The sequence below is a fragment of the Sinocyclocheilus rhinocerous genome, unplaced genomic scaffold (genome assembly GCF_001515625.1).
Source record: "Sinocyclocheilus rhinocerous isolate Xijiao unplaced genomic scaffold, SAMN03320098_v1.1 scaffold346, whole genome shotgun sequence".
NCBI lineage: Eukaryota > Metazoa > Chordata > Actinopteri > Cypriniformes > Cyprinidae > Sinocyclocheilus > Sinocyclocheilus rhinocerous.
The window spans coordinates 574,348-587,101 of NW_015630993.1; the positions used below are offsets into that span (position 1 = coordinate 574,348).

The following is a 12,754-nucleotide window of genomic DNA, read 5'->3' on the forward strand; positions in this document are numbered from 1 at the left end:
TTTTTTTTAAATTTAGTTTCCGCCAAAATCAGTATTGTATCTGGTCGGTATTGAAAAGTCAATTTTTTATTTTACGCAAAATGCGATATCTGCTGAGTTATTCTGTCATGTTTTCTCCCTTTTTTTCCAAACCACGACAAACGCCAGTTTCCCTTTTCTGCAGAATGCGATATATCCGCTCAACCAATCACAGCGCACCATTCCACGTACTCTAGACAGTAATGGCGGCGCTTTGAATACACCCGGCATCCTAGTTTTCCTCATCTACTTTGTACTTTGTGATCAACAAACAAACTTAGGGCTGCACGATAAATCGCATGTGATTGTCATGCGCATCTCGTCAGTAAAGCCGGTTCTGTGATTAATAGTAAATCTCCATCATGTGCTTTCAGATGGAGCGGCATTTAATACACAGAGCCGTCGATAACTGCAATATCGCGTTCATAATCGCAGATTAGTCGCATTCGATTATGAACGCGATATTGCTTAGCTTGTCAGTGTAAGTGTTTTTATTTATGCCATTAATGTTTTTGTTAATACAGCGTATAGCACTAGTCAACTAAATGAATGTAACATGGCAAAGATGAATGCACTTTTGGAAGTTGAATGTAAGGGAAATGTCATTTTGGAATTTCTGTGGTTTAATGTGATATTGTTGTTCATGTATGTTCATGATGAAATTTGATTTTATTGTTGTAATTAATTTATAGAATTAACAAGATGACCCGTTTAATTATTTTTGGAGCTATGACTGATTGAATGTATTTTTAGTCCAGTGCCTGCATATAAGATTAGTATTGACCAAGTTCAGAGGCTGTCATATGTGGATATGCATGTTGAACAGGACTATTAAGAAAGAGACAGTATTGTATCAATACTATTGTGACTTTATGGCTCAGTTGACTGGTATTTTATCTCCATAATGTTTTGAATATAATTTCTGCATGCCCTTACAGCGCAGTTTGGCTCTTCTCATTTCTTCTCTCTGCTCCTCTGTGATATGTTGGGGTGGTGCTCTGAAGTACGACATGACCGTAAGGAATTCCTCAAAACCAATTTCTTCCACAGATCCCACACCATCTTTCTGGAAGTTCCTGTGAAGAACAAGTGGGCATAGTAATGTGTTATTGCTCCATATCAACAGTTTTGCTAAGCCCTGAATGCTAAACTTTCATGTTTATGGTTTGCAGATGATTTTGACCAATGGCACTCTTATATCTTATATATAAGATATATATATGAAGAGTTTGGTTCCAAAACGCCATAAACGCCTTTTTTTTTTTTTTAAATAGAGTTTCCGCCAAAATCAGTATTGTATCTGGTCAGTATTGAAAAGTAAATTTTTTATTTTACGCAAAATGCGATATCCGCCGAGTTATTCTGTCATGTTTTCTCCCTTTTTTTCCAAACCGCGACAAACGCCAGTCTCCCTTTTCTGCAGAATGCGATATATCCGCTCAACCAATCACAGCGCACCATTCCACGCACTCTAGACAGTAACAACCAATGACAGCGCACCATTCCACGCACTCTAGACAGTAAAATCTGGATTTGAATTTTTTATGTTATTATAACCTAAAGACGCTATGTGAAAGTTTGAAACAGAAAATAGTGGTTTTCATCTTGCCACTTTCTTGGTAAAGAAAACACATTTTTACTCAAATTAATCAAAATGTATTTATAGCGTTTTGGAACCAAACTCTTCATATACTGTATAAAGCTAGCATATAAAGAAGAAAAAGCAACACAGTGCATCAAGACTTCCCTTTACTATAAAAGTATTGTTTCACATTCATTTTGAATAAAGACAGTGCCACTGACATTTGTGATGTTTAATGAAACTTTAAAAATGTGACTTAGTATTTAAATGTAATCTCAAATTCTGAGGCAGTAGGGGATAATTTCAAGCATCACATAACTCTTGTCACTATTAAAACCATATAAAATATACAGTATATAAACAAGCACAAACCTACTATCGAAGAAAGCTTCTATAATCTGGGACCGAATTGGGTTGCTTTCTAGGTCTTGGATTGTTTTAAGGTCATCTCTCCTTTAAATGAGAACACAATTAAGTTTGACAGGTAAAAGGCAGGCATTATGGTTTGTATACTTGTGTATGAATATATGTTGTATAACCAACCAAACCACCTAAGCAGACACATAAATAAAGCACAGCAATATTTTTTCTAAAAGTCAGTACCAGCATAACTGGTTTGATTTGATACTTGAAAGGCATTCTGAACAGTCATTTTGTTTCAACACTCAGACAAGAACAATTCTGCAGAATCATCTCCCACACAAAACAACCACTTGCAGATTACCGTAATGTTTCCTCGTTTTGGCTGAGCTGCTTAAAACGATTGTGGAGAATTGCGATCTGCTCCAGTGAAACTGAAAGAGAACAAAAGTAATGGAGACATGTGTGAAGTCAACACAACTGCTAAAACTTCTCTAAGAGCCTCACACACACAGCTGTTATTTGACTAACTCTTCTAACTGAATTATGAATGATCACATGAGTCATGCAGTAGCCTAACCTTAAAGAGACCGGTCAACCAAAAATACAAAATTCGGTTACACTTTACTTGAAGGGGTGTGCATAAGACTGACATGGCACCTTCATAATCATGACATGACACATGTCATGAATATGAAGGTTTTTTATGCATGTTTTTTATTACAACTGTCATTAAGTGTCATTCGCTCAGTTATGTAATTTTTAATGCAAAGATGACATTGTTTGAGATGTCTTTGTTATGGGCTATGGTTAGGGGTAAGGGTAGGGGTAGGGTTAGGTTAGGGTTAGGTCAAATAATGTCATATTTGCATTAAAAATGACATAACTGAGCGAATGACATTTAATGACAGTTGTCATAAACATGCATAAAACCTCCTTCATATTCATGACATGTGTCATGTCATGATTATGAAGGTGCCATGTCAGTCTTATGCACACCCCTTCAAGTAAAGTGTTACCCAAAATTCTGTCATCATTTACTCACCATCATTTTGCTCCAAACCCATATGACTTTATTTCTTCTGGAGAGCACAAGGGTAATGTTAGAGACTGATATCATCAGTCATTGTTCAATTACATGGAAGAAGATGAAAGCAAATGTTAATTGAGTCTGTCATTAAGGCTGCCAGAAAACATCTCCATCTGTCATATGGGTTTGGAACAACATGAGTGTGTAAACGATGAATGGGTGAATTATCACATTTTTATGTTGTTTAATTCCATATTTCGGGTCTGCAGTACAGAGGTATCAAACTAAGCCTCCATAACCACTTGTAAAACCAGATGCACCGTTTTGTCATCCTATGTCCATATAAACAATCATTAATACTAATAACCAAAAATCAACATTCATAGTTTCCACAGGTAGGCTACATATTACACTAAATATATGCAGTACAGATCTGAGCTGTAAATTACAAGCAGTGCAAAGAAGATATTTCCGACATGTGACTAGGCTAAATTATTTATCATTTATATAATTATACGTTTCCTGTGTATATGGTGCTGCGTATGTCAACTATTAAGTAATGGGTTATTAATTACATTAAACATAAACCCTTCCTAATAGTTATACTCACAGCCTGTCTTCTGTGACAGGGTCCGATATTGATGGTCATCCGGCAAAGACTGAAAGCTTCCCATCACGACAGTGTGATCCTACACCAATAAGCGTGTATGCGAGTCTGTTCCTCGATCTTCCGGTGGTTTAGGTTTCACTCACACACCCGTGTTTGCCTTGCAGAACACACGCATGCAAATTGCATGTGCCTTGTGAGAAAGAGAACATGTCCCCTGGGTCCTAGCGCCGCATGAACATCCTCTGCATCAACTGCTGCTGTCCTAAGAATTCACGCCTACTTTGCTAATCCAGTTTCTGAACGTTGATCACGCCCAAACCAGATATTAAAATATAGTCAAATATTGTGTCTACACAATGAAGACTGAAGAGAACGGAGCTATCTCGGCCGCGTTCATTCATAATACATGTCACCGTGACATCAGCTGTACAGCTCTTTCTGGAAAACAGAAATGAAACACTGACATTTCTGAGAAGGCCACAGAAAAGCAGCCTTCGATAAATTGACGGGATAATAGCAAAGGAAGGAGATATACATCTATTTTGTCACGTCTAATAGTCTAAATTATTATTGCCCTGGCCTGAGCAGTATTAGCGTCCTCAGCCCTTTCCCTGGAAAAAAAACAAACTCGAAATCGTACAGTCCTTCACTCTAATTGCATTATTTATTTGTATTCAGCATCAGGCAATAGTGGATAAACACAAAACTAACCCATAAACTAGATTATCTTGACAAAAGCATTAAAAAAGTAGGGGCGGTATTAAAAAAAAAAGAGGCCATTACCTAATTTAATACCACACTGCAAAAAAATGATTCTTTCTTTGTGTTTTTGTCTTGTTTTCCAGTATAAATGTCTAAACATTATTCAAATTAACTATTAATTATTAAAATCAACATTAAGCAAATCAAGCAAAATTTAGTATGTTCATGCTTAAAACAAGAAGAAATATCTGCCAGTGGGGTAAGAAAGGGAAAACGGGATTATTTTTTTCTTAACCCATTGGCTTTTTTTAATGTAATTTTAATTCTGTTTAGAATGTTTAGATATTAATACTGGAAAACAAGACAAAAATGCTGAGTAAGAAAATATTTTTGCAGTGCAAATTATAAAGGTAGTAAGGTATGAGGTATAAAGTAGGCTAGTCTACTTTTTAACCCTACTGGGAGAGAGAGAGAGAGAGAGAGAGAGAGAGAGAGCGCTATGTAGCTTTATGCTTAATACCTTTTTTAAGATATACTGTGCCCACAAGACTTGCTTTAAAAGTCATATAATTTATATCGAAGCCTATTAAAGGGGTCATATGATGCTTTTTAAAAGATCATTATTTTGTGTATTTGGTGTAACATAATATGTTGACATGCTTTAATGTTCAAAAAACACATTATTTTTCAAATACTGTACATTATTGTAGGTCCTCTAAACTTTACAGATCTTCTTTATGCACCAAGAGCTTGTAACACTCCAAAGAGAAAGGAAAACTTGAAATCGCATCATATGACCCCTTTAAATCTATTTAATTTTGTAATGTATCAATCTACCACACGATGGCAGTAAAGATCATGACATCAACCTATCAATCTGTTGCCCAGTAGATTGCGTAGACCTTTTTTTCACTTTTGAAAGCACATAATGTAATATTAAATGGCAATAAAATTGACAATAAAGGAATAATCAAATAAAACGTTTTACATGACTTGTGTTAATGCATTTCTGGCGTTATGGGGGTGTGGAGCAGTAATTCACAAACATTCATTGGCTATTGATCCAGGGAGTACTTAAATATTTTGACTCCATGCAATACATCTAAAAATGAATGATGATGTCAGTTTTATACCATAAATGTCAATATTAAAATAATTGCTGACAAAATGAGTTAAAAACTGTTAAATAAACTGCCTGATAAATAAAAGTGCAACATTTGTCATTGCACAAGTCAGCTATCTGATTTGAATCCAACTGAGCCTTGAGCTTACACATTATGAGACCTTAAAGTAAAGCTGACAGTCTGACCCAGTTTAGATCCAAAGTGTGAAGAATAGTCAGTAAAAACACTTCAAACCTGCCTTGATCTGGTCTAGCTGAGCTGTACATTTACGTCCACTTGAGACAGAACACACCAACAGCCAAAAACAGAGCAAGGGGTCGTCTTGTTTCTGTCTTTAGTTACTTAATCCAATGCACTGAAGATCTGACATTGTAAGACTGACACAGGCCATGATGGTCTTGAATAGCAACAGAATCCGAAGAAAATCAGCAAGATAATTTCATGTTAATAATTTACATAAAACTAATTATGGGCTTCAAGTAGATTTTTCCAGATAAGCCTTTTGAAGTCTTTTGGAATGGATCACCATAGCTCTTTTGAATGCAGCTGACCAAAGCTGCCACCAGATCCACAGTGCCAGTGATGTGCTGCATATATTTGCAGAAGAACAATATTGGTTCACATAACATCTACATGACCTGGCAAGACTAGAATTGATCATCTTTATTTGTTGACTTGTACTGGTGGAATTTTCTTTGAATTTGATTGTGATATTCTCACAGTGAAATAGAGAAACACTTCTCTTTATACTTTAGTGCCGCATTTAAAATGCAAATCTTGATAGATTAACTACAGAGTATAATGTGTGTTAAATGCAATAAGGAAACATTATGAATTCAAATGTAGTGCCGTCCATTCGTTTTTTTTTTGTATTAAAAACAGAAAAATAAGAAAACGGTTCCCGTTCCTTTTTTCTCCTCCATTTAAAAAAAAAAAACAATAAAAGAAGAATTATGCTTCATTTTTACTGTTTACGTTCAGGGCTAGAAAATGAATAAACGGCTTGAATATAATAGTGAAGGTTACTTATTTAACTGGTGATGCAAGAGAATGAAGAGAATCATGTGCTGACGCGAAATGTTGATCATGAATTCTTTATTGACTGTAAACCTTTGGTAGATTTGAATCTCATTGATTTAAATCACATGAAACTATTTGGTCTCACAGGAACATCAGAAGACTTAAACATGAAACTGTACACTGCAAAAAAAAAAAAAAGGTTAAATTTTACATTAAAATAATGTTAAATGTACAGGTTTTGGAAGTGAAAAAGAACAATTCATCTTATCATTTACAATTTAAACTTTAAATTGACATTCCCAAAATTACCCATGTGACACTTCACATTTGATGGGTTTTCACTGAAATAACTAGTTAGGGTTCGTTACACAATATGTTGTTAAATGACTGTTTATTGCATTATTTTAGTGCCATGTGTGCACCTTCTACTATTTACCTCAGCTTGTGAAAAAGGTACTTGTGATAAGTTTTGATTAATAATGTGGCTTTCTTAATACAGCTGTGTTTTGGTAGTTGTTAGTGTATTACAAAGGCACAGAACAGATTTTTGTGCTTCAATAGATTTGTATATTAACATTATATCAGTTGATGAAATGTTTTTGTTTCTTTTTTTAACTGCAAGTTTCAATCTATATAAAACCTAAAATATTACTGCAGTCTGGAAATTAGAGCTGCTGTGGGTTTTTTTTTTTTACCATAAATTTCACAGATTGTTTTTTTTACAGTGTATACCAAAATAGGTTTTGGAGATGTACCATAAAAACTAAACACAAATGAACTGTACCCTGTATGGTATTTTATATTAGTGCCCATAATATTAGTATTAACCAACAAACCCGCTACCAATGTCAGAATTCGCATGCAGTTCTACACAAACAACGGTTAAGACAACTATAGCCCTCCTTAAAGAACAAACATTAATATTAGTTTAGGGAATTACGGGGAAAACAAATGGAATAATTCCCATTGCAAATCCTGGCTCTGGCTCTCGGCCAACTTCTGATGCTCCTCACACTTTGGCCACCCCCACCAGCGGAGAGAGTCACTGTCTGTGTCTCAGTACCCCCAGGACGCCCTCTCATTCAGAGCAGCTGTTGTCTGAGAGCTAGAGGCAGCTCTCGGACACTCTGTCAGACTCTCCTCTTAGAGCCCCTCCTCTGCATGCCAAACAGGCAGCATGTCCTCACGTTCTCATGATGGTTCTTTCATTAAAAGCAAATATCTTCAATTAAATCTCCATAAAAGTGTACTGAAGGCATGGGATTGTGCGATGACCCCGCCGTTTGATCTGTCAGCCCATATTAGGTATGCAACATCTAAAAATTGGAATTGTTTTTATTCAAAGCTTTGTTATTATTCAAGAAGCAGAGAGCTGCCTTCTTTCATTGTCAATTATGTCAACTTATACCGGATAGGAGTGGACATCATGTCCTTGAGCTTTATAGCAAAGCCGCAGTGCAAAGAAAAGAAATGCATTACACCTCAGAGCAGACAGCATACTCCTTTAGTAAACAGCGTAATGTTTCAAAGCTCATGAGAGGGTCTTACTGATCGACCTAGAATTCCATCATATTGGAGTCTACAAAGCATTCAAAGGAGACTAAAAACACATTTAATATTATGTAATTTGCACAAATTGTAAAAAGTGTAAAAACAATCATGTTCAACTCTAAAATACTGATCAAAAACTAACTGGTTGCCTTATAGACTGTAGTCAATGCGTCCACTTCCCCTGCTTTAAGACTTTTGCTAAGCCTCTGCGTACATGCAGAAGAGCGAACAGGACATCTCATACTGCAATGCAAAATTGTTTGGTGTATGACACTATTTCAAGTGTGGTATAGTTTGATTGAAACTATAATTCCAGCAAGTTCAATTTACAGAACATATACAGAACAAAACAAATGATGGCCAGTCTTTTTAGAGTTTTAGTCTTAAAACTTGATGTAATGTCTGCAACCTTTATATCCAGGCCGTGATCACAACTTCTTGATATTGGATATGGGAAAACCGGGATCCGTTTTATTCTGAGTATGCCAAGTCACCCATCCCCTATCCTATTTCACTCTTGAAACTTCCACTTAGAAAAATGATAAAGTTTGACTAAAATTTACATTTAGGTACAAAAAGTTAAAGAAAAGACCCACTAATGCATTTTTGTTCCCAAAGAAAGTCCATGGGAATTGTGAGAGCCATTATAGGTCAGATCTAAATGAAGCGTTTCAGAGGCTGCCTACGGTGACAGCTCACACCAGATAAATATTTAAATCACACATGGTAGAAAATATAAAACTAAGAGCACTGCCGTTGAGAACAGGATAAGAGAGGAATACATAAACAAATATGCCACTGACCAGCACCAAACCTCTCCTACAAGAGTTTTTACAGGAGTCAAACTTCTTCATTTTGTATTGGCAAAACCGTGAGGCCTTGGAATTAGAACTTCTCCGGGAAGTGATACAGTTCATGATGATATCACTAACAATTAAAAAAATTAAAAAAGAATTTTCTAAGTGTCAAATGATTTAATGCAGCTAGTAGCGTAATTTGAAATGCAACAATGACAATTCTCAAATCTACAAAACCTATAGACCTCATGCGTCAAAGAAACAAGTGCGCAGCCGTCTTTAGAATTTTGTCTTTGAACTTTTGTTTTTGCGGTAGCTCTATAGCATCGCTGGTGAAGTGGATTTACTTATTGTAGAGGTAATGAAAGTTATCATGTGCATTGTAATGTTTAAAAGCGGTTGTCATAACAAATGTCAGCACACCGGGAAGATTTTAATAAGAACAGTTCATTCATAAATTTGCACGACCTTACCTTCATGCTGTGGAAATACAAAAAGGAAGACAGAAGACAATGAGCGCAGTGCTGAAAAGGGGCAGGGCTACATAAGGTACACTTAGAGTGCATATGACAAAAATACTCATAACATGACTGTTGTATATTCATGGTAACTGCAATGTAAGCTGTTTTACGGTGACATTTTGAAATATTTAAAAATCGGTGCTACTCTAAAAAGTCAAATGCAGGCTTAAGATAAGGGCATGTCACACAGTTTTGTATTAAGTGGAGTTTTAGACAGGAGCTCCTCTGTAAATCAAACCAAATTTCATACATTTTCAAGACCAGATTGCACTGGGTCATAGGAGAGGAAGCAAAATTATTAATCAGATCGAATGCTGTGACTGCAGTTAACTGTACAGATGATTATTCATGATAATTTTTAGTGACTGTGACTTTATAATGTGCATCATTAAACTTAAGTTAATATTATAAATGGTTAAAAATATGAATATGAATAAATATGAATGTAACTATTATGATATTTGAACATACATTTATATTTTTGATATTTGATGTTTTCAGGTGGCCTAGTTCTTAGAAGTTAAGGAATTCATTTTTATACAGTAAAAAGGCTGTATTTATATATCACATAAACAACATACAAATTCATAAAAAAATGTACACAACTGTAAGACATTTCATTTTTTTAAAATTCATATTAATTAGTATATATTTTTTTTCTATTATAGATTCTTCCTATCTTTTCCTAAGTTTGTTTGTGCAGGCATCAGACAGCCATTAAACGGCAGACGCTTCTCTAAAACGTTTCCATCCACCTCACATGTTCATGAGTACAACACAAACACATTAAGTTACTTGCAGCAAGCAGAACATTTCCACCTTTCAACCAGAGGAAGTTCACATTCAACCAACGCATGCCATTCAGCCAATTAAAGTGTGACATTGTTTCATGGCAGCAACAAGATTAATCGTGCGACAGTAGCTTCCTGAATTAGATATATCGGGGCTCTTGAAACACCCCTTTCAAACTGGTCTTTCCTAAGGATTGCCATATTAATCTCCCCCCTCTTTTCATTCTTCGGCGGGGAGCTCATCTGCTCTGTCCCTGTGTGCCATGAATCAAGCATTTGTGACTTGCATACAGAGGAAGCTTCCTCAGGCTGTTCTCTCATGGTAATCCCTGACAAGCGTCTGCTTCCCAAAGAAACTCACATTTAGCCTGATTTTTTGGCGGGTTATGACACACACAGCAGGAGACAAGCAACCTTGACTGTGTTTTGAGAGGCCGGCCACTGGACTTCAGGGCTAACATTTGACCTTGGGGAATTCATTAGTACATTTAAAGAGATCATAAAAGCATATTGGCCCACTGTTGCAGATCTTTCAGGGAAGCAGAGGTCTCTTTTATGATGCCTTTGTGGCAATTGATCCGTTTTTTTGCTGTAACAATTCCCAAACGGCCTCTTAAGAGAGACGATCAATGTAACAAGGTAGGTGGATGACAAAGAATGCTGAAACATTTGTACAAACAAACAGCAGTAAAGACTACCCTACATTAATATCATCAGAACAATTAATCAGTGCACAAAGTCATGGGGGGGGAGGTCCCCTTTGCTTGCACAATTCAAGGTCAAAACCCATAAAATATTAATGGTTCACTCAATTAAATGCTCTGTGTTGTTCGCATGAAGGGTGTATAACGGGGATGCTCATCTATAACATAACCAGGAAAAATTAAATAGGCAATTTACGGCTGCTTTTAGTACAAGTGTAATTGCTTCAACACAGTATAACAACTCAAAGAGCTCAGTCCAGCTCCTTGTGAATAAACCATGAGGTTTGTCCCCAGGGTCACCTTGTAGGAAACAATAATGGTCAGACTGCCAGTATAAACTCCTGGTTGAGAAGGATGGGCTAAATCTACTCAGACAATGACTAGCATAGTGGGTCCTTGAGGATAATGAATTAGCCAAAATTTTTAAGGCCACATACTAAAATACCGCAGTGCAATTTACCTCCTGACAGACGAAAGTCTGAAGGGGTTCCTTTCTGTACATTAGATCAAGGTTTTATGTTGACATTGTCTCTGTATAAGAGCATCTAAAATGGTGTGCAATAGCCTACCTGAAAGAAAGGGGAACATCTGAAAAATGTAGTCATTTACACACATAACCTTGCAATGGAAAAGAACAGAGAAATTGGCACAGTAAACATTACATCTCAGGTACTGTTGTTCACATTGAAAATAATGCTGTACGCAGAATATTTAATTCATTTTTGGCATTATATTCAGCGGTAAGTGTATAGTACTTTTTGGTTTTAAAAGGGGGTTAAAAAAAACACATTAAACAAGCAAAGAATTAAATTGTTCAATTAAAAGCTTTGGAATCTGTTATCCAAAAACATTTCTGATATTTTTAAAGGGGTCATATGATGCGATTTAAATTTGTCCTTTCTCTTTGGAGTGTTACAAGCTCTTGGTGCATAAAGAAGATCTGTGAAGTTGCAAAGACTAAAGTCTCAAATCCAAAGAGATATTCTTTATAAAAGTTAAGAGTCAACCACGCCTACCTAAAATCAGACTGTTAGTAAGTTTTTTTATATTTAAGAATTTGCCACTGACGATTCAAACGCGAGTTTTGAACAGTGTAGAGTAGCGCTTGTTGTTTGTCATTTCTCCGATCACAAATGCAGACATGAGCTTTGTAAAAATCGACGCGTTTCAGAAAGGCGGAGCACAGAGGAGAAACAATAATGTACAGTATGTGGAAAATAATGTGTTTTTTTAACCTTAAACCGCATAAACACATTTCATTACACCAAATACACCAAATAATGTTCTTTTTAGCAACATCATATGACCCCTTTAAGACTGGGGAGCTGAAGGATGTGCCAGAGTAAATGACACAATATTCAACATCAGTCCATTCATTAAAATGCCCTGATCCACTAACACATTAACGCAAAATTGAAAAAAGGAAAGTCACCTTCTCTGAGGGTGACCTGCAGACACTGACACTGACATAAATGTAACTAGTATTTCATAAAAACTATTTAGCAATTTCAGTTGACCTAATCTGTCAACAAAGTCATCCAGAATCCTTTTAAAGGCGGGTAACTGAGTCTGCTTAAACGGTAAAGTGTATTGAGGCATGTGGAGGCAGTACATAATACAGCATTCAGTTTTTCCAGCATTCAATCACCAATTACAAGAAAATACATTGTTTTGAAATTGTTTTCGCAGCTGACCAGGGTGCCCTGCTTAAAGCCTCGAGAAACAATCTTAATTACATGCATGAACCTACAATTAACCAGCTCTGTGCAAGAATAATTGAATGCAAGTAAATATACGATGTAAAATGTTCATTTGAAACTGCAACTGGATATAGAGTCAAGTCAAGTCTGCTTTATTGTCAATTCTTCCACATGTACAGCACATACATACAGAGAATTGAAATTGCATTACTCTCAGACCCTTGGTGCATACAGATAACACTAA

At 36.0% G+C, this 12,754-nt stretch overlaps 1 protein-coding gene across 1 annotated transcript in view; it reads right to left on the minus strand.

Annotated features, from left to right (window-relative positions):
• LOC107740949 (calcineurin B homologous protein 3-like) overlaps positions 1-3,986 on the minus strand; it is a 9,252-nt gene extending 5,266 nt beyond the window's left edge. Inside the window, exons 1-4 of the mRNA XM_016553518.1 lie at positions 3,601-3,986; positions 2,325-2,394; positions 1,973-2,053; positions 955-1,094 (exon numbers count right to left, since the gene is read on the minus strand). Of these exons, the coding sequence (XP_016409004.1) occupies positions 955-1,094; positions 1,973-2,053; positions 2,325-2,394; positions 3,601-3,664 (355 nt within the window). The 5' untranslated portion in view covers positions 3,665-3,986. The remainder of the gene's footprint in view (positions 1-954; positions 1,095-1,972; positions 2,054-2,324; positions 2,395-3,600) is intronic.
• Between the last annotated feature and the right edge of the window lie 8,768 nt (positions 3,987-12,754).